Source organism: Hypomesus transpacificus, chromosome 7 (assembly GCF_021917145.1).
Source record: "Hypomesus transpacificus isolate Combined female chromosome 7, fHypTra1, whole genome shotgun sequence".
Taxonomy (NCBI): Eukaryota; Metazoa; Chordata; class Actinopteri; order Osmeriformes; family Osmeridae; genus Hypomesus; species Hypomesus transpacificus.
In genome coordinates, this window is record NC_061066.1 from 8,947,026 (window position 1) to 8,968,406 (window position 21,381).

The 21,381-nt window shown below is 47.0% G+C and overlaps 2 protein-coding genes across 4 annotated transcripts; one reads left to right on the forward strand and one right to left on the reverse strand.

The window, feature by feature from the left end:
- Window positions 1–905: 905 nt before the first annotated feature.
- LOC124469275 (interleukin-15 receptor subunit alpha-like) lies at window positions 906–10,112 on the forward strand. Of its 2 annotated transcripts, XM_047022441.1 has the most exons (7): window positions 906–1,444; window positions 3,335–3,592; window positions 6,687–6,755; window positions 6,986–7,231; window positions 7,457–7,597; window positions 8,362–8,434; window positions 9,704–10,112. In XM_047022441.1, exons 1-7 carry the CDS (start codon window positions 1,387–1,389, stop codon window positions 9,786–9,788), a joined length of 930 nt encoding a protein of 309 aa, XP_046878397.1. In that variant the 5' UTR covers window positions 906–1,386; the 3' UTR covers window positions 9,789–10,112. The 2 variants fall into 2 exon arrangements, with proteins under 2 accessions (XP_046878397.1, XP_046878398.1); XM_047022442.1 differs by lacking the exon at window positions 6,986–7,231 and having other exon boundaries at window positions 910–1,444.
- A 941-nt stretch (window positions 10,113–11,053) lies between these two features.
- On the reverse strand, window positions 11,054–21,281 carry fbxo18 (F-box DNA helicase 1). 2 transcript variants are annotated; one of them, XM_047022439.1, is made up of 22 exons: window positions 21,173–21,281; window positions 20,997–21,068; window positions 20,709–20,891; window positions 19,924–20,570; window positions 19,474–19,604; window positions 19,233–19,368; window positions 18,941–19,125; window positions 18,747–18,821; window positions 18,457–18,548; window positions 17,621–17,789; window positions 16,757–16,976; window positions 16,515–16,599; window positions 16,349–16,435; window positions 16,056–16,192; window positions 15,568–15,664; window positions 14,949–15,112; window positions 14,783–14,858; window positions 14,094–14,291; window positions 13,857–13,979; window positions 13,306–13,412; window positions 12,367–12,498; window positions 11,054–11,963 (listed from the first exon to the last, which is right to left on the reverse strand). In XM_047022439.1, exons 2-22 carry the CDS (start codon window positions 21,013–21,015, stop codon window positions 11,796–11,798), a joined length of 3,231 nt encoding a protein of 1,076 aa, XP_046878395.1. In that variant the 5' UTR covers window positions 21,016–21,068; window positions 21,173–21,281; the 3' UTR covers window positions 11,054–11,795. The 2 variants fall into 2 exon arrangements, with proteins under 2 accessions (XP_046878395.1, XP_046878394.1); XM_047022438.1 differs by lacking the exons at window positions 20,997–21,068; window positions 21,173–21,281 and having other exon boundaries at window positions 20,709–20,922.
- Between the last annotated feature and the right edge of the window lie 100 nt (window positions 21,282–21,381).

The following is a 21,381-nucleotide window of genomic DNA, read 5'->3' on the forward strand; positions in this document are numbered from 1 at the left end:
AGCCATGTACCGGCAAACGCTGTCGTTCTTTCTGATGATGTGGATGGTGACCTTAACAAAGACATCAACAATTGAAATGCTCATCAAAAACAACGGTAACAGGACAGCGGGGATTTGTGCTCTTACAAATCGCCACACTTCTATGGACTAATATACCATTTGTGTTAAAACGATATCATACAGTCAAATAGCCTATCTAATTTGCCTATCTTTTGACCTTATTTCAAAACCAAATTGATTGTTAAAATCTGAAATCAGAATCAGAAAATGTCGCCTTACCCGCCATTGATTGCACCAACACTAAAATAAAATGTTCTAGAACTAAGGGCCAACTCTGGTTGAAACCAGCTCTGGTTTAAACCAATCAACTTAGAGACACACTGTCACAAGACAACAGGATACGCTATGTGAGTGTTGCGAGACAGTTAAAATAGCCTTCTTTAACATTATAGCCATAGGCTTGAACTTTTTAAACAAAACAGTTCCTAAGATATAAAACGGATCTTTCTGAATTCTGTGTGTTTTGTTAAGTGGATACTGAAACAATTGTAGCCTACTTTTTTATATTTACATAAACAGATTTATGTGTAATATACAATTAATAGACGTTTAAATTCAGTTACTCTGAGTAAAATACGTTTTTACTAAGTCAATACGTAACAGTCTGTTACGTATTGGTTAGAGACAGTTTAACTTATATTTTGAAAATAAAAGTTTATAGCCTGTTCTCCCATTCTAAAATGTTATACGACAGTCAACAAAAATGCTGCAAGACAACCAATGCAACTGTTACGAGACAGTTGCGTACCACTATCAACAGAACAGTAACTGTCATGTACCAGTGGAGGCGCTGTCCTGGACCACTGTCCTGGACCACTAGCTACTGTCCCGTGCCAGCGGAGGCGCTGTCCTGGACCATTGGAGGCGCTGTCCTGGACCACTGGAGGCGCTGGTCCGGACGGTCCGGACCACTAGCTACACTGTCCCGGACCACTAGCTACACTGTCCTGGACCACTAGCTACACTGTCCTGGACCACTAGCTACACTGTCCTGGACCACTAGCTACAGGACAGTACAGTTTCGGTTCTAACCGCTACTGCAACTGGGCGTGACATTGAGAACTCCTTAGTATCGCTGTCGGATGCTCAACTGTAGTAGCGCTATTGCGGTGTGCGCAGTGGGACAGAAAGTGAAAGAAGAGATCTACCATTTAGATGGCTGAGGATTCGTTTCCTCTTAGCAAAAGCCGCAAAACGGAAATAGATTTGCAATGGTTATGGTGCACATGACTTTGTTATATTTTTGGCAAAACATAACCTGATACTTGGATTATAGGCGACTTGAACCGGCGGTGCCTCAGACGTTTGCGGACGGGCCGGACAGATATGTGTCCCGCGCTCTTCTTCATCGTGGTCTGTTTATTCGTACCCTGCACGAGCGAAGGTAGGTAATGTAAATAGCCTAAATGATCACTCTGTTTATATGTTTACTCAGTGGTGTTTTCACAACCTGTTATTTGGATATTGGGCGCGTTAAGCCCTCTGTGACATTGTTTGTAAAAAGGGCTATACAAATAAAATTTTATTTTATTAGATATAGTAGCCAGGAGTTATTGTTAGAGAGTGCGTGCGTAGGCTACTTTTGCAGCGTAGTTAATCACGCTGAACACCTTCCATCAATATGCTTATATGAGTGCACGCGCTTTAGTATGGTGATTTGGGTAATCTGGGACATTTTTTGCATGCATTTTCTCATCGGAGTGATTTCAGTAACATAACATCCATGCTAAATCTAGAGTCAAATTTATGTCAAATCAAATCAAATTTATTTGTATAGCCCTTTTTACATGCAAGCATGTCACAGAGGGCTTCACATGCGCCCATAGAACTGCCCCTCAACCAACCTAAACCCTCAAGGAAGACAAGGAAAAACTCCCAGAAAAACTCCCACCGGGAGAAAAAATGGAAGAAACCTTGGGATGAGCAATTCAGAGAGGGATCCCCTCCTCCAGAGACGGTTGGTAGAGAGAGGAGCAGAACACAAGCTAAACATAGTCATACAGTGTCAATGGGTTTTGAAACACCAAAATCCATTGTTCGGCTTTATAGACGTTGGATGGGACCGGGAAACTCGCTGTTGGCCGTCGTGGAGACTGGATTCCGGGTTCAGCGTAGGCAGACCGACGACCAAGCAGGTCCTGACAGCTCAAACCCCCCACACCACAGGGAATGTGTGAGGGGGGGACAGAGAGGAGAGCAGGGATTAGAGAATGCCAGGAGCAGCTAACAGTTACAGTCATAATAGAATGAGATCCCCACCGGTCAAGTGTGGACTAGTGCAGCAATTTAGAGCAAAAAGGGTATTTGATGCAGCCCCACACATCAAAACAACGACAGCCCCCCTCAGTTGGAACATGAAATCTGTTCCAGGGGAAAGAACTCTAAAGTAGGTTATACTTATACGAATAAGGATGAAAACAACCAGTCCCCCGTTGTCTCCAACTAGTAATAAAAACTATAACAGTAACAATATACAGCAACAGAACTATAATAATAATAATACTAACAATATACAGTAACAGGTTTACTTTATTTGTAACATCTAGCTGGGCAATGTGAACATAAGCTATAATTAAAATTTAAAAGTTACATGTGATACACACATAGGCAAGCACACACCCCAGGTTTACATAGAAAGTACCCACATACTTCCCTTTAACAATCATAGAATTGACTAAACAAGAACGTTTTTAATCTAGTTTTAAATGTCGAGACAGTATCAGCTTCCTTAATTGAGATGGGTAATTTGTTCCAAAGAAGAGGTGCTCTATATGAGAACACCCTACCTCCAGCAGTTTTTTTCTTAACTTTGGGTATTACCAGATAGCCGGCATTTTGAGATCTTATGTGGACTAGACATTGTCATAGCAGGGAAGAAAACGCTCTGGAGTTAAGGTGTCCCACATACCCGAATTCCTAAGACGCGCTAGTAGCCGAAGATGTATCAGATCAACTTCTCAGTATGCCTGCGCCTCGTCCATTAATTGTATATAGCGGGACAAGTTATCCCTTAATTCTTAGCGTGAGAAATGGTTGAAATGCGTGAGAGTCACGGCAAATGCCCTGAATATAAATAACCACCGTAGGAATCTTACTACAGCGCGAGAGAGTAGTACTGTTGTGTGCTCCTCACAAGTAGACCATATGGTCAACAAAGTGGGTTTTCTTTTACACCGGACGTGAATTCATAATAAAAACTGAAACGTGTAGATTACAGTATGATCGCAGACAGGTGATATTGCAATCTGATCGTTTCTCTTCGCATTGGTGTTAGGCCGTGAAGACTTCTGCCCACAACCACCGAAGAAGAATCATACTAAGCCATTGCGGGCAGACTGCTTGGCTAACGGAAAGGAAAGTTGCAGGGTGAACGATACTCGTCGATACATCTGTGAAGAGGGCTACGTGAGGAAAGCAGGAACATCTGGACTCATCAAATGCAAACTTGTTAATCATCGGTTGGTGTGGGAAGAAGCCAAGTCCAGCATCCAGTGCATATGTAAAGGCACTACATATGCCATCTGTCCAGCAGGTGAGACAAATACAATTATTAGCACACATAGGGTGCTTATGGGATTATCAAGTTTGTATCCTTCTAAGCAGTGTTTCTCAACTGGTCTAACCTCACGACCCACATTTCTCCTCATTCACTAAGTCACACTACTTCAAAGGGATGTTTGACAATTTCGCAACTCGTCATGGCAATCTACTTTCTCGAGCGAGAGGCCTCAGGTCATAAAGCCCTCGCTAAAGTCACTTTCTTTCTCATACAAGCTCAAAAAAGCGATCAACATGATCTCCATTAGGCTACTTCAAAAAGTATGGAGCGCAATGGAGCAACATTTTTTATCATTAATTTCAGTGCAAAATAGTTTTTGAGCTTTCTGTACGCTAATATAAACATTTTGTTGGACTCATATTATAATATTTTCCGAAAATTACAACCCAAATTTGTACCTGAACATTCAGGGTTTTTGAGAAAACCTTTCCCACCCTTGCAGGAGCCTAGATTTATGAAGTTATGAATCTTTCTTCTGTTACCTGGCTTATTCAGTTCCTCCTAGCATCTTTTCCTTTTTGTGCTATCTCTAGTAAATAACATGGAAAAAGAAATTATTTAATATGAAGAATGTTTAATTCTTCTCAGGCCAGTGCCACTGTACCTGCTTAGCTACTGCATAGATTGGTTGGTCAGCAGCAAGAACAGGTACCTAGCCTGGGTTCAGGAATGCTACAATGTCCTTGATTTTGTCCATCACATGTTTGACTGTAGCAACGGAGTGAGCCTGATCACAAAGAAAAGGTAACAGTGATGTGATGCTGACCTCAAATAAAGGGCTTGTCTTCTTTGAAGCATGGTGTCACATCTATAGGCCCCTCAGTCACAGTGACCTTCTCCAGCCACTCATACTCCTGAGCGATCTGTGATCTCATTACATTGGCACCTGGCAAATCTCTTAACGTATTCGGCTTGTAAATTGTTCAAATCAAACTTTAGATTTTACTGGGGCACAACAAATTTATCGTGGGGCACGTGCCCCAGTAAAAAGGGTCTAACGACGCCCATGGGGAGGGCAGAGCGGCCCACCGTGAATTCTCCCGATGGTCACTCCGGGCCTGAATACTATTAATAAATGAGCAATATTTTTGGGGTGCTATCGGGGTGCTTTGGTCTTTCTTGGAGGTGTTGAAGCACCTGCTAGCCCCTCTCTAGCGCCGCCCATGCCTCTCCTTCACTCGCAGTGCACCGGCTTTAGAGTACAAACAATTTAAAATAAATAAATTAACACAGAACTGGATTAAATCGCAATTTAATTGTATTAAACTTTACTAATGATAGGTTTATCGTATTGATGCAGCCACAAAAAATCATCAGCCAATCAGGGTAAACTGGCTGTTGCCCGGGTAACAATAGCCCATAAAGGTGCACATCCTTGAGCCGTGTAAACATCACCAAGTGAGCTGTTGACCTTGGAAAGAGAAATGTGTAGTTCAAGACAGTTTACTCAGGCTAAGATTGTAAAATGCTTTTTGATCAAGTCAAAAATCAAGTTTTGACCACAAACCAGCTTCTTCTGCTGCATAGTTTTTTTTCTCTCTGTTAAGATGGGTGGAGAATCTCTTCTCCATTTTCACATTCCTCATCCCACTGTTGCCTCTGGAGAACCTTCCCCCTCTGCAGCTGGTTGATGACAGGCCCCTACATTCTCCAGTCTCTCCACCCTCATGTCTTGTTTTCCCTGACACTCACACTCAACTTCATGTGATAAATGATCCGTGGGAATAACATTCCCGGATATGCTAATGGTCCAAGACAAACATAAATGCAGTTGTAGAGCAGAGCTCACAGAGAGCAGTGTTTCCTCTAGGATATTTGTTTTGCAGTGGGGACAGGTCTGTCGGAACAGGTCTGCCCCCCCCCCCAACCCTATATTTCGGAGCAGGTAATAGTCATGTAATAGTCTAGCTAATGTAATATTGCACATATTTTCGTCCTATTTCACCTAAAGAAATAAAGTTAGCCTACTTAAAGACACCTTACACTCATAAAGTATGTTCTAAATGGCATACATTTACATTTATGCATTTAGCAGACGCTTTTATCCAAAGCGACTTCCAAGAGAGAGCTTTACAAAAGAGCATAGGTCACTGATCATAACAACGAGGTAGTCCCAAACATTGCAAGCAGCCAAAACATGAAGCATACATTGTGAAAAACTAAACAAGTGCCAAAGGGCAGACCCATAAGAGCATGCAGTTATACAAAATATTATTTTGTATAACATTTTGCAGTGCAATTAATATTATATGCTAAGAATTCTGTAGAAAATAATAACAATATACCCACTATAATAATTAAAACTACTTCAGCATAATAATGCACCTAAAATACAAACGTGAGTAACGGCAGCAATTGCGATCGAATCAACAGACGTGAAGAATACAAACAACAAAAATCACCAGTTAACTTGGCAATGCCCTCCCAAATGGAATGCAGTGCCCCTTCAAACAATTATTTTGTTAAAGTATAAATAATAAAATACTGGCATTGGCTATAAATTAAATATCAAGATGGCTACACTTTCCTGCAGAATATGCAGGTCTGCTCTTATTTTGACTCTCATACATGCTTTGTAAATGCGTGCCCCCCTTGTGAATTTTCCCCCCCCCCATTTAATTTGTTCTGGAGCCGAGTCTGATTTACCAGAACTATAGACTAATACAATAACAGGCTTAAATGAACTGACAACATAAGTTATACGACTTACAGTTCTAAGGACGCACATACGCAATCTCAACTGCGCTGTGAATCACTGCTGATATACGCCCTAAAATCTTGTACAGCCAGAGAGAGAGAGAGAGAGGGAGGGAGGGAGGGAGAGAGAGAGAGAGAGAGAGAGAGAGAGAGAGAGAGAGAGAGAGAGAGAGAGAGAGAGAGAGACATGAGTATTTCCTACCTGTCAGACAAAAGTCAGACGAATATTCCTGCCCAAGTGTGCCTTGTTTGGTAGTTGAAGTGGTTCTTCTGAGGCCAGAGGAGCCATGGTGCCCATCTATACCCTACCTTACTTCCTTATTCATGGCATCAGAGGTACTTCACTGACTGCCTCCTCCCACCTTCACAGATTCAACTCAGACTCCCACAATGCCCCCTGCTGAGTGTCCAGAAAGAAATCAGCCTAAATCAACACAGGGTATGTATGTCCAAACCTACTGGAGGTTTTCTAACTGACCTCATGCACTCTATTTTGCTTGCTTGCCAGACTCCATGCAGTAGTGATACATCAAACATGAAAACCATATCCACCTTGCGGGATAGATTAAGTCAAATCAAGTGCACTTAGAGATATGTTTTATATCCTGTTAAATAGAACAGCAATATAGTGTTAGACCCTCAGTTGAGTTTGAATTTTGCCCCTTTCAGGGTCCATATTGGCACTTGATGATTCTCCACCCTCCCAGACAACTCCAACTCCCACAATGCATCTCTCAGAGCCCACAATCACTATGAAAGCGGGTCCCCAGACATTTCCCACCATGCCTTCTTCAGAGGCCACATTGGCATCTGAAACTGGTCCACTATTCCTGACAACTTCAGTGCCCACAGAGACATTGAGGACAGAGGCAACACCTGCCATGTTACCCAGTCACACTGTAGCTCAGACACAGGGTAGGTACCGATTCTCATAAAACATCTCATCTCCTGTCTCATCGCGTCTCAAAACACTCCCCCTTCCACCCTGTTTCCGCATCCTCCGCTCTGGCCTTGCCTGTCATTCAGTTCGCTCACGATGGAGAAGGTTTCCGTCGGTCTAACTTCCGTTCTGCATGTTTCTCTGTAAGTTGGGAGGTTGTAGACAAGGGGCTTATAGTGACCTCTAACCCCTTCCTGCAGCCCTGGCGACAGAGTTCAAACCCCCAGACTGTTCAGAAGGTTGTGGGGCCACAACAGCGCTGGGAGAGACCCTCACTCCAGAGTCTGGCACTGCTGTCACTCCAGCTAGGATTCTCTCCACCAAAGAAAAGATCACCATTGGTGAGGATGAGTACCTTGATTGAAAAGCACATGGTCTGGCTTTTTCTCCATTTAACATTTGAGAGGGGGTCAGATGGCTGAGCGGTGAGGGAGTTGGGCTAGTAATCAGAAGGTTGCCAGATCAATTCCCTGCCGTGCAAAATGACGTTGTGTCCTTGGGCAAGGCACTTCACCCTACTTGCCTCGGGGGGAATGTCCCTGTACTTACTGTAAGTCGCTCTGGATAAGAGCGTCTGCTAAATGACTAAATGTAAATGTATGTAATGTAATGTAAATGAGACAACAAAACAGTTGTTAAAAAAAAGGTATATTTTATATGACAAGTTTGAAAAGTCTAACATTGTAGCATATATTTTTTTTTTAGAACAGGCTCTGTTCCAACTCAATGTGAGCGGTTAGGTGTCTGTTCTGCTGTTCCAACAAGCCTCCAAACCCCACATATTCACTATCTCTTTCCTGTCAGTCTTCTCAGTGTTTCTCCAGTATCTGCTTTCACTCACTTTGAGTCATGTATCTAGTAATACTACTCACTGTGATTCCCCACTCCCTCTCTGACACAGCGATGAAACATCCATTTATGAAACTAGTCATCTCTCAACACAAATATGATGACTGCTAGGATTATCTTCTAGCAACCAAATTCATGTCATGCTTTGCGGCTATTGCGAGACTCTGCTCACCACCTTTCACTGAGTTCTACTGATGTTCAGGGGGCTGAAAGTGATAAGATCATCTGTTTAATCTGTTCTCTCTGTGTGTACCAGGTGCAACCGGAGGGCTTTTCATAATGATAGTGGCTGCCGTTGGAATTGGAATCCGTCTGAACCATAACCGAGGGTAAGATGTTGGGTTGTCAAACCAACCCATGCAGTGCTGGGCCGGCTCGACCCATTGAACAAACGAAACATTTGTTTAGGGCCTCCCCCACTTTTGCCAATCAAAGGGCCCTCTTTGGATTTTGTTTATGGCCCCCAAAATCCTAAAGCGGGCCCTGGTGCAGGGTAATCTGGGACTACAGCCATGTAATCATTCCTTGATCGTGCTGGTGAACAGCGACATCTCATCCTGTGTTAACACACATTGATCAATTCAGCAGACGCTTTTATCCAAAGCGACTTCAGTGTTTCCCCTACCATTAGAGTCACCCCCCGCCCCCCAGGAAGGTCAAGTAAATTATTTTCAATTATTATTCTTTTTTTTATATATCGCCAGATCACACAATAAGACATTTAAGGTTACCTTTCCTATAAAAATTTTCCTAGAACACATACTGCGTGACTAGTTGGGCCCTAGCTTGTTCAAACAGGCTCTCAAAGTGCCTGACAGAAAGCCCAACAGCCATTAAATCACAGTTACATCCTCCGAAAGCATGAGCTCCTGAGTTGGGAACATCTTGTGCAATACATCGACGCATGTTTCGTGTTCAGGGTCCTTCATGACCCGGCTCCCCCTCCACTCAGTACTTTTGTTAAACAAAAAACCCCAAACATATGGCAGCAGATGTACAGGGTCTGCCATGAGAGGCGACTGTATAATTCCCTGAAGGCTTTTAGTAAATCCGCTTTCTCTGTGAGAGCTTCCCATGTCTGGAATGCACTGCCATCAGACACACATAACTGCACTACATTTAGTCATTTAGCAGAGGCTCTTATCCAGATCCATCACACTTTCAACAAAAACATGAAGACATGGCTGAAGGTCATCCAGATTTGTGAACATAACCCCTAGCTGTGTATTGCCACTTTCCATGTTGTCTGTAGCTTTGTGAGGTGCAGAAACACTTTGTTGCTTTTATGGATTTTGTCTTGTTGCTTATTGTTCTATGTTGCACTAATTGTATGCTGTTGCTTGTCCTACGTTGCCCTGCGTCTGTTCATTGTTTAATGATTGTTTTTATTGTAACAGTTTTTAATAACCAGCCCAGGGATTGCGGTTGAAAATTAACCGACTGGCTAAAACTGGCACTTTTACTGAAACGATGATTAATGTGCATTGTCTCTGTAAAAAAAAAAAAAAAAAAAATGTCGGATCAACATCGGATCCAACATATCTTTCTGAAGTACCGTTCTCATATCTTGCACACATTCTCATGTTCCTGTTTCTTAGTTTTTACTTCAGGGCACGACGGGAGGAGCCAATGAGCATGGACAACACACGGGACATTCCAACCACGTTCACAACCACACCCTGAGAACCATAGCTCCTGGAAGAGCAACCCAAAGAGGAAATGGAGGACACATCACACCTTTCTCTGTGGTGGACTTGAAACTTTGGAACGAACTTTGTGAGGGGCATTGAAACAAACTGAATATACATTTTTATATCTATTTTTAAAAATATATATAGATTTCTAAACAGAATAAACATTGAAACGTGGAACAACTTTTTCTTTGAAAAATGTCCACGTGTGTAAAGGCCCAAGCCAGGGGCGCAGTAAGGGTTGTGTCTCAGGAGGGGCGGAAACTGATTGGTGGCCCCCCTTGTTATTAACATTTTGCAGTGCAATAAAATATAACAAGGCAAAGTAACCAATGGCAACCTGTGAATGGCACATATAAGCCTATATAATAAATGTGTTCAGTCATCATAGCCCCTAATGTGCGAACAAAATGTAGGCCTAGGCCACTAGCCTCGCATTCAGCATTCATTAGAAGCTTTCACACACAGTAGGCCTACACAAGTCCATGCATAACATGGGTTAAATGATCTGTGTCCGTGTGTCAATTTACTAAATACAGAGCTGCCAATTCTCATGGTTTCGCCATGTGACACACGCATTTCGACCATTTCTCACGCTCTCACTTGGAGTGCTACCAAATATCATGCCAATGTTTTTGCAAAAGTTGCCAGCCCTAAGTAGAGCATGTTACTTTTGCTTGTATGAAATCTATCCCTAGCTTCTGCAATCTTTGGACCAGTGTGTTAGCAGCAGCTGGTCTTGTTGAAGCCAGAAGGATAGAGCTAACCTACCCACATAATGGGACAGTGCTATTTTAGCCAAGTACCAGCAGGCTAGCAGTGTCCCTACCAAAGCTGAGACCAAACCTACGCCCTTGGTCTATCCTACTGTACGTCTACTACGTCTCTACGTCATGTAAACAAATTGAAAATGTATATATATTTAGAAACATTTTCTTTTAGTTAATCCCCATGCTTGATGGAGCAACAGGAATGAGACACTCAAACCACCTGCTGATCACGATAGTCCTTGTTCATACAACTAGCCCAGGAACACTGCGCCACAATAATAATCTCACCTACAAAGAAGAAATCTAATATATTTGCTAAGAGATTGCATACAACTGTATGGAAAAACTATATTTTGTAAAATCGTCTACCATGGATACAATCAAAGTTTTGTTGCCAAAGAGAAATAATGAAAATAAATTAATAATAATCCTAGATCGCGGGCCCCCTCCGGGCGCCCCCACCCCCCCTCCGGGCGCCCCCACCCCCCCTCCGGGCGCCCCCACCCCCCCTCCGGGCGCCCCCACCCCCCCTCCGCTACAAGCCCACACACACTCTCACATCCTGAACTGTGGGAAATGACTCGCAGAAAAATTCTGGGAACTTGACTGATGTCAGCTGGTGGTTGTTTGGTGCTCTGGCAGAGGGGTCTGTTGGTTGGTGCTCTGGCAGAGGGGTCTGTTGGTTGGTGCTCTGGCAGAGGGGTCTGTTCCCTGTACAGAGGAGCGCCGTTGCGACACTCCATTAACAACCAAGTTGCCATTTGTTTCTCTGATTGGTTTTATCTATCCAATTGCATCCAGAGGCATTTGGATGCGCAAACTCCCCTCGGAAATCAAAAATTAACTGAGACATTTTGCTCTGGCAGTGCCAGGCTGAAGGAGACCGACTGTTCAACAGATGTCTTAAAAATAAATAACTGCTCAGGATATCTACTGCTTAAAAGTTTGGACAAAACTGTTTATTACAATTTTTCAACAGTTTCTGTTGATAAGAACCCAAAGTATTTTAAATAAATAAATTAAAGAGACATGTTTATCGTGTTTGGGATGTTCAACATTAAAAGCGTATTTCCCGATAAGTAATTGGCAGTGCAATTCCCATGCAGCTGTTGTGTCTTCATGGATGTGTTCACCTTTTCAGCTAAGCATGGATAGGCACGTTTGTTGTGAACAGCGTTAATAATAAAGGTTAACGTATAAAAACAATTTAAAAAAAAAAAGTGTGTGTTTTAGAAGAGAGCGAGCAGCAAAGCGTAGTTGATGGGCAGCTCCAGTCTCTCCTGCGTCTGAGGCAGAGCCTGCAACCTCTCTGGGGGGGCCAGCAGGCAGGCGCTGGGGCCCAAACGCTGCCACACACAACTCTCACACAGAGGACCCCCGGCATCCTCGCTGTCCATCTACAGGGAGAGGGAGGGAGAGAGAGGCTGGGATGAACAGGGAGAGAGGGAGGGAGGGAAAGAGGGAGGGAGGGAAAGAGGGAGGGAGGGATGAAGAGAGGCTGGGATGAACATGGAGGGATGGAGGGAGGGATGAAGAGAGGCTGGGATGAACATGGAGGGAGGGAGGGAGGGAGGGAGGGAGGGAGGGAGGGAGGGAGGGAGGGAGGGAGGGAGGGAGGGAGGGAGGGAGGGAGGGAGGGAGGGAGGGAGGGAGGGAGGGAGGGGAGAGGAGGGAGGGAGGGAGGGAGGGGAGAGGAGGGAGGGAGGCTGGGATGGACAGGGAGGGATGGATGCTCAGGAAGATGGTGAGGGAGGAGGAAAGTTGGGGAGTTGAAGTGCTGCGTGTGCCTATGTTCCTCACGTATTTGATGGGCAGCTTGCTCATGACGATGGTAGCATCTGGCATGACGCGGTTCTGACACTCTCGAACCAAACAAACGGGCCTGTCGTCACTAGTCAGGGCGCTGGTCAACTCTGACCTCAGGAAGTACTCCTGGGGAGAACAGATGCACAGGTTAGCCTTCCAGTACCACAGCCTGGAAGTGTGGAGGGGGAGGTGTGGACCTGTGGGGTTAGTTTAGTCAAGGAAGTCACCTTGAAACCTTGTCATCTTGACTTTCTAAGATGGGTATAGGGCGGTGGGAGAACGTCTGACTGCAGATCAGTAGATTGCAGGTTCATATGAATAAAAAGATGAATATGACTACTCTGTTGGGATACAACTTTTGCTCTGCTGTGCACCGTTTTCTTAAATCCACAGAAGCTGTTGATTTACATTGCCTGAAAACAGATGTTTGAAAAACTGTTTGATGTCATCCAGTTTCCTGTCCATTTCTCAGAATTAAGAGCCACTTTGAGACTAAACTAAAAGTTCACTAAGATATCCTGCCTTCAAGGACCATCTGGTAGAACACAGAGACAGAGGGCTGATCTGGCAGACAACAAAGGCAACTCATGAATAATGAGAGAGAGAGGGACAGAGACAGAGAGACATAGAGAGAGAGAGACATAGAGAGAGACATAGAGAGAGAGACACAAAGAGAGAGAGAGGAAAAGACAGCAAGATAGACGGATGAAATGATGATTTTTTAAATTATTATTAAAGGTCCCATGACATGAAACGTTCTCTTTAGGAGGTTATATAACATTAATATGAGTTCCCCTAGCCTGCCTTTGGTCCCCTAGTGGCTAGGAATGTTGACAGCTGTAAACCAAGCCCTGGGTATTCTTCTCCGCCTTTGAGAAAATGAAAACTGAAAACTCTTGTTACGTCACAATAGGGAAGGGGGGCAGGTCTCACCCCGGCCAGAGTGAGGATGTTGGAGATGTTCTTAGTGATGATCAGGTTCCTCTGAGCCCTGGTCACTGCCACGTACAGCAGGTTCCACTCATCCTTCGGAATGTCACCTTGGGGGAGGAGGGGAGGAGGAGAGGAGGAGGGGAGAAGGGGGAGAGGAGGGGGGGAGAAGGGGGGGAGGAGGCGAGGAGAAGGGGGGGAGGAGGAGAGGAGGAGGGGAGGAGGGGGAGAGGAGGGGAGAAGGGGGGGAGGAGGAGAGGAGGGGAGAAGGGGGGGAGGAGGAGAAGGGGGAGAGGAGGCGAGGAGGGGGAGAGGAGAAGGGGGGGAGGAGGGGAGGAGGAGAGGAGGAGGGGAGAAGGGGGAGAGGAGGGGAGAAGGGGGGGAGGAGGAGAGGAAGGGGAGAGGAGGAAAGAACGAAGAGGCATAGTGCAGTGATTTACAGTGGGCAGTGCAGTGATTTACAGTGGGCTGACAGGATACGCACACACGCACTAAGACTAGGATAGGCGCACACACACACACACACACACTATGATGAGGATCCGCAGACACACCTGCTGAGAAGCGGATCCTCTGCAGGTTGTGACGGGCCACAGGGACTTTGGCGAAGTCATCAGTGACCACCACTGTGTCAAACTCCAGACCTTTGGACTTGTGGACTGTCCCCAGAATGAAATCTGGACGAGGAGAAATTATTGAAATATGTTGTGTGTGTCCGTGTGTCATAGAGAGAATGAAAGAGGAAGGTTTAGGTCGTGCTAAGAGCAGGATGTGATGCGTGAGTGGCGTACCTGCGTGCTGGTGGTCGTGCTCAGAGCAGGCTTTGATGCGGTTCACCAGCTCGGGGATGCGGTTGTTGTACTTCTCCACCACGGCCAGCTTGGTCTCCAGCTCGCGGTCCTGGGTCTTGGTGGCGTAGTCCTTCAGGCCAGCGTAGCCCCCCAGACTCACTGACCTGGAGAAGCTCCTGATGAAGCCGTCACTGATGCCTGCTCCAGGGAAAGGAGGGAGGAGGACAGGCCGTGAGAGAGAGGGGGGAGGAGACAGGGAGAGGGAGGGAGAGAGAGGGGGGGAGGAGAGAGAGGGAGGGAGAGAGAGGGAGAGAGTGAGAGGGGGAGGAGGAGAGAGGGAGGGAGGAGGAGAGAGAGGGAGAGAGAGGGAGGGAGGAGAGAGGAGAGAGGGAGGGAAGAGAGAGAGGGAGGAGAGAGAGGGAGGGAGGAGAGAGGAGAGAGGGAGGGAAGAGAGAGAGGGAGGAGAGAGAGGGAGGGAGGAGAGAGAGGGAGGGAGGAGAGGGAGGGAGGGAGGAGAGAGAGGGAGGAGAGAGGGAGGAGAGAGGCTTCTGATGGACTGGACAGGGAGGACAGAGGTAGAGAAGGAAGGGCCAGGGCAGGGATTAAGAGAGAGGGAAGGGAAAAAGAGAGCATGAGAGAGGGGAGGAGGGAAAGAATGAGAGAGGAAAGGAAGGAAGGGAATGACTTACCTTTTGTGCGTTTTTGTTCTGGCTGCATCAGAAGCCAGATGTCCATGATCTGTGCAAGGCCAAAGTTCTCAACCCCCTGGAGAGGTGAACACAGGTGATATACAACAAACCTGGGCGTGTGCACAAGCACTGTATCTTTTTGTGTGTGTGTGCGTGTGTGTCTCACCCCTACGATGTGCAGCCTGCAGCGGGGGTTAGCGTCGGTCAGCCTCACAGCCTCGCTGAACACAGTGACGTTACAGCGTGACAAGATGGCCGTCTTCCCTCGAGCTTCACTCACACCTGACTGGACATGACTCACCACGTCTGAAGCCTCTCCCCTCACACTGCCTGGACACACACACACACACACACACACAGACACACACACACACAGACACACATGCACAGACACACACACACACACATGCACAGACACACACACACACACAGACACACACACACACACAGACACACACACACACAGACACACATGCACAGACACACACACACACACATGCACAGACACACACACACACACAGACACACACACACACACACACGCACAGACACACACACACACGCACAGACACACACACACACACACATGCACAGACACACACACACACACACGCACAGACACACACACACACACGCACAGACACACACACACACATGCACAGACACACACACACACATGCACAGACACACACACACACACATGCACAGACACACACAATCAAAAGAGGTAATCAGGTGTAGCATTCCAGTGCCGCTGTCAGGAACAGTGTTCCCTGGTGACTCACCTTCCTGCTGCCCTCCCACTAGGACCTTGCTGACGTGCTTACACACCTGCAAGATGCTGGCGCCAACATAAGCAATCTCAGCTCCAAACCGAAAGCTCTGCAGGAACAATGAGCCATGTCACAATCACTGGACTGTTAGTAGAGGTGTGTGTGTACCTGTGTGAGGTAGAACAGGTGTGTGTACCTGTGTGAGGTAGTACAGGTGTGTGTGTGTGTGTGTGTGTACCTGTGTGAGGTAGGACAGGTGTGTGTACCTGTGTGAGGTAGTACAGGTGTGTGTGTGTACCTGTGTGAGGTAGTACAGGTGTGTGTACCTGTGTGAGGTAGTACAGGTGTGTGTACCTGTGTGAGGTGGTACAGGTGTGTGTGTACCTGTGTGAGGTAGTACAGGTGTGTGTGTACCTGTGTGAGGTAGTACAGGTGTGTGTACCTGTGTGAGGTAGTACAGGTGTGTGTACCTGTGTGAGGTAGTACAGGTGTGTGTGTACCTGTGTGAGGTAGTACAGGTGTGTGTGCTGGACGTGTTCCAGGGCGTTAACAGCTCCTCTGAAGGTGTAGATCTGCTGGTGAGGGTCTCCTACCAACACCTTCCCACAGCGCTGAGGCAGCATGATGTCCATGATAGCTAACAGACACACAAACAGACTAGTACCTGGGGTACAAGGGCATTGTGGGTAGTGTAGTCTTGTATCTGATGCACAGGAGTGAATAATGGTCTTATAGCACAGTGTAATCTTGGTAGGGGAAGAACAGGGGCATTGTGGGTAGTGTAGTCTTGTACCTGGAGTGCAGTCCTGCGCCTCGTCTATGAGGATGACGTCATATTTGTCCAGACACGGTTGGCTGAGCTGCCAAAGCTTCAGATACCCTGGAGATAGATGGACCAATCAGACTGCTGCCCTTCAAACGCATCCTTATCTCCAACTTAAACATGAAGACTCACTCACCATCATGGGTCATGTGGTGTTTTTCGTTGCCACCGTTTAGATCTACCATTTTGTCCCAGATATTTTGAGCGTCCCTTACATACATCTGCAGAAGCACATCCACATTCATTCGACACTTTCTGCAACACACATCACAGTTCAAACTGAACCCGTCTGGCCTATAAACCCAGGCTCAATGTTGCTCTTTGACGGTGAGATGGAGGCTCTGAGATGAAGGTGCCATCTTGCTGACTCCTACACACCATTTTGGCCTCGTGGTCGATCTCCTGCTCCTGGCCCTGGTTGTTCTTGAACTTCCAGGGCACGTGCTCAGGGGTGACGTGTGTGTCGGTCGAGGCCATGTAGGAGCTGAGTGTGAGGGTCACCACCTTGGCGTTGATGAACCCCCCGCGACCTTTAGGCAGCCACCAGGCCACAGAGAAGGGCCTGAGGTTGGGGCAAAGCTGCTTTCTCACCTGGTACCTGGGAGAGGAGAGACGACAATGACTCACTGGCTGCCTTGCTGTCTGTCTGATGGTGAGACTTGATGTGTGTCTGTGTCTGTCTGTCTATATGTCTGTCTGTCTGTCTGACCTGCTGTCTGTCTGATGGTGAGACTTGATGTGTGTCTGTGTCTGTCTGTCTGTCTGTCTATATGTCTGTCTGTCTGACCTGCTGTCTGTCTGATGGTGAGACTTGATGTGTGTCTGTGTCTGTCTGTCTATATGTCTGTCTGTCTGACCTGCTGTCTGTCTGATGGTGAGACTTGATGTGTGTCTGTGTCTGTCTGTCTATATGTCTGTCTGTCTGACCTGCTGTCTGTCTGATGGTGAGACTTGATGTGTGTCTGTGTCTGTCTGTCTATATGTCTGTCTGTCTGTCTGTCTGTCTGTCTGTTTGACCTGCTGACTGTCTGAATAGCAACTGACGGACATGAGGACTGGCATGCTGCCTGACTAAAAATGAACCTTGATCACTGTAATTGACAATGAAAACTTATTAAAGGAAACTGTAATTACTTGATTACACAAGAGATGATAAACTGCCACGAGTCAAGTATTTGCATTGGAATGGGAATCCAATACTTTAAAGTGTATTTTACACTGGCAGATAAGAGTTGAACTGACTTTATGCCAACTGCTCCAAAGGCCATGGAGTGGACTGTCTTACAGTCCACGTTGCTGGGGAAACAGCGCCGTGCCTGTGTGGCCACCGACTTGTTGAAGGCCACATACAGGAAGCGAAGGAGAGGTCTCTGCTGGGTGTAGTGGACAAGCGTGGTGGTCTTCCCTGTGCCTGGAACACACACACACACTTAGTGCGTTGTTTTTCTATCCTAATGGGCCCCGACAATTCAGCTAAATTCCAAATGGTGTGTTATCTCTAACCACTATCCCTTAATATAAACCTAATTTGAACCCTAACTTATACAACGTAAATAGCCCCTGAGAAAAGCATTTGAAGTCTTTCCATGTTTCACTACATTACATAAGGACAGTTAAACAAGACCACACACAAACTTTTCATCTTCCTCAGCCACCCTCTTCCCTACCCACCCCCCTCCCCCATCCCCCCCCCCCCCCCCCCCCCCCACACACACACACACTATTAAATCTCCAGCACACAAACCACTCCTGTCCTGCATGTTTAAGATGTTTCCCTGCTCCAACACACCTCATTCAAATAAATGGGTCGAACACACATTTGAATCAGGTGTGTTGGAGTCAACAAACATCTAAAACACGCAGGACAGGAGTTCACTGAGGACAGGGTTAAGAACCACTGTTTTAAACTGACAATTTCAGGAGAGAGCACCCTCTGGTGACAGCAGGAGATGGATCTGATCAATTTTTGCGCAGATGAACAAACCAAATAATCCAAACACCCGTCTATTGAACTATCCATGTAGATGAACATGTAGAGTTTACGTCATCACTCGGGCTGAACTGAGGCCGGGGCTCACCTGCGAAGGCCACGATCTTGACGACGTGGTGAGCCTGGATGTCGTGATTCAGGACCTGCTGCTGCTCCTGGGTCACCTGGACCGGAGCTCTCCTGACAAGACAGGCACGAAGAGATCAACACAGTCATGCGTTAACCAGATGAAACAATGTCACACAAGGTCTGTGCGGAGACAGAGACAGAGACAGAGAGAGAGAGAGAGCGCCTGAGAGTCAAAACAAAGCAGTTTTCCCCGACTGTGAGGACCAGTAGAGAAAAGGCCGTTGGCTCTAATGAGAAAAGTGGCCTCACCCAGTCTGACGGCTGCTGATCCTGGGCGGAGCGTTCTGCATCAGATGAAGCACATAGTAGATATTGTAGTACCGTCTGGAGGTGGAGATAGAGGGAGGGGAAAGAAAGATGAAAGGAGGAACAAAGAAAAGAGATGATAAACCGTTTCACCGTCCTCTTCTGCGGTCTTTCCAGTTCTGCTCCTCCTCCTCTACCTGTTACTGATGTTTATCTTTCCGTTCGTCATGGCGAGCAGCACGGTTGCCATGGCGCTGAGGTACTCCGAAATGTCGCTAAGCGACGGCAAGCAGGTCTTCAGACGAGCCACCAGGTCCAGAACGTCCCCGACGTTGGGACACAAGACCAGGATCAGGGCCATGGCTGCCCATGGGTTAGGACCCTTCAACACACACACACACACACACACACACACACACACAACCCTTACTATATAGACACTATAGACACTGCAAAAGGTGTGTAAGTGTGTATGTGTGTGGTACCTACCCCCTCGATGCCTAGTATATCAGGGATCCTGTGTTTGAGACAGGCCTCTGCCTGAGGAAAGAGATGATGCTTCCTCACACTGTGTAACACTGCCTCAGGCTTCACCCGCTGGGTTGGCTTGTACTCCGCCATGAACCTGGAACACACACACACACACACACACAGGGTAGATGAGCGCATGAGCCTGAAAGCAACGTTTAGTTGTCTACATCCACCACAGGAGCCACCGGCGAAGCCTCACTTGATCATGTTGATGACACTCAGGGGCGTCTCCTTGACGATGTTCTGTCTCCTCAGCAGGAGGCAGATCTCCTTCACGGCCTCCTTCTCTCTCATCTGGTAGCGGAAATACAGCTTCTTCCAGGGAACAAACTAGCCACGAGACACAGAGCGACACCGAGTCAGTTAAACACACACAGAGACGAGCAGCCTTCACTAGTCCCACAAGAGGTACTAGTCCCACAATCCCACAACTTTGCTCTTTGCTTTCATTTCATTTTTTTTTTATGTATCGTTCTGTATCGGTATCGTTGTTTCTCACTTTTCTCTAGAAAACTATCAGTCCAACTCACCACCTCCTCATGCCCCATCGCTTCCTCCATCCTTTACCCCTCTTCCTCCGCCTCCCACCCCTTCTCCTCCCACGGCCCCTTCCTCCTCCATCCCCCCCCTCCCAGCTCCAGGCGCTCACCAGTGCCTGAGTGACGATGTCCCTCCAGCGGCGACACACCAGGCTGACGTGACGGTACAGGTCCTGGGCAGAGAGGAGGCTGAACACCAGCCTGAGCAGCTCCTCTGGAAGGTCCTCCACGTGGCCCTGTGGCTGCACCAGCCTGGTGCTGGTCCCCAGCAGCCCGTAGTGAGCATCAGGAAGGGCCTCCACTCCCTCCTCCTCCACCCGGGCTAGGTCCTCCACTCCCTCCTCCTCCACCCGGGCTAGGGCCTCCACTCCCTCCTCCTCCACCCGGGCTAGGTCCTCCCCTGATGCTTTGGCTGTTGTGCCACACTCAAATTCGTCATCATCCCCAAACATAGCCTCCGTCATCCCTTCCAGATAGTTCACCACCTCCTCCTCCTCCTCCTCCTCCATGGGAGTGGCGAATATTTCTGCTAGCTCCTCCTTTGTGGGTGTGGAAAATTCATCCACAGGCTCCTCCTTTATGGGCGTGGCTGCCGCCTCTCGCAACGTCGGGCCTCTTGTGAACGGGAGAGCTCTGCTGAGTCTGTCTGCGGTTGAGGACGAGCTTGGCTGGGCTGTTTTCTGAGGGCTGACCTTAACGACCCCTGTCACTGGGAAGAACTGGGTGATGCCTCTCTGGTACTTGTCAGTATCTCCATCTGGAGGGAGAAGGAAAAGAGGGGTGAAAAGGAAAATGACATAAAACACGTTACAGGAATACTGGCAATATGTTGTCAATCTGCCACCTGGATCTTGCACGTTACACAAATGACGTATCTAAAACTAAGGCTGATTACCGAGTTTTTTTCTCTTTGTGGGTGTTCGGGGATACTTTGCAGGCGACCTGGGGTAGAGTCCCCGGTTGGGGTCGGAATTGCTGCGGTCAAATGCATGGGGTTGGGTGAGGGCTTCGGTACCCTCTGGTGTCATACCGAGTTCGACACATTCCTCTGCATCCAAATGTCTCCGCTTTGCCTTCCCTGCAACAGCAAGAGAACGGCTAGACTGCATCAGTTGACTTGGTTACAGGACCCTAAAAAGTTAGGCTTTCTTGCGCACAATTATTTCTTGTGCACACCCCCTACCTTTAACGGCTGACTCCATGGTGAATGATTGTTAGATGTCTAGTATTTAAGGGACGTCATTTGTTTAATTACCTTAGGACATGGAAATACAAACATAATAAACTGCAGTTAGCTGGACAGTTTTGCCATGCCTCACTCGATGCATACGGCTTTAGGTTACTTCTGACAGTACTCACCCTGTCACGTCTTCGACTTTAACAGGCAAGTTTGTTTTTTGTCTAAACGTGTATGTTTACAACTTCTCTAGCTCGCTGCTTCCTGTCTAGCATTTTCCGCAGACTAAAAAAACATTACCGCCACCTTCTGCTACGGAGTGTTGACGACACTAAATCGCTTCACGGAGGTTTTTAATGACTACTCTCCTAGTTATTCAAGCAGAATGAAA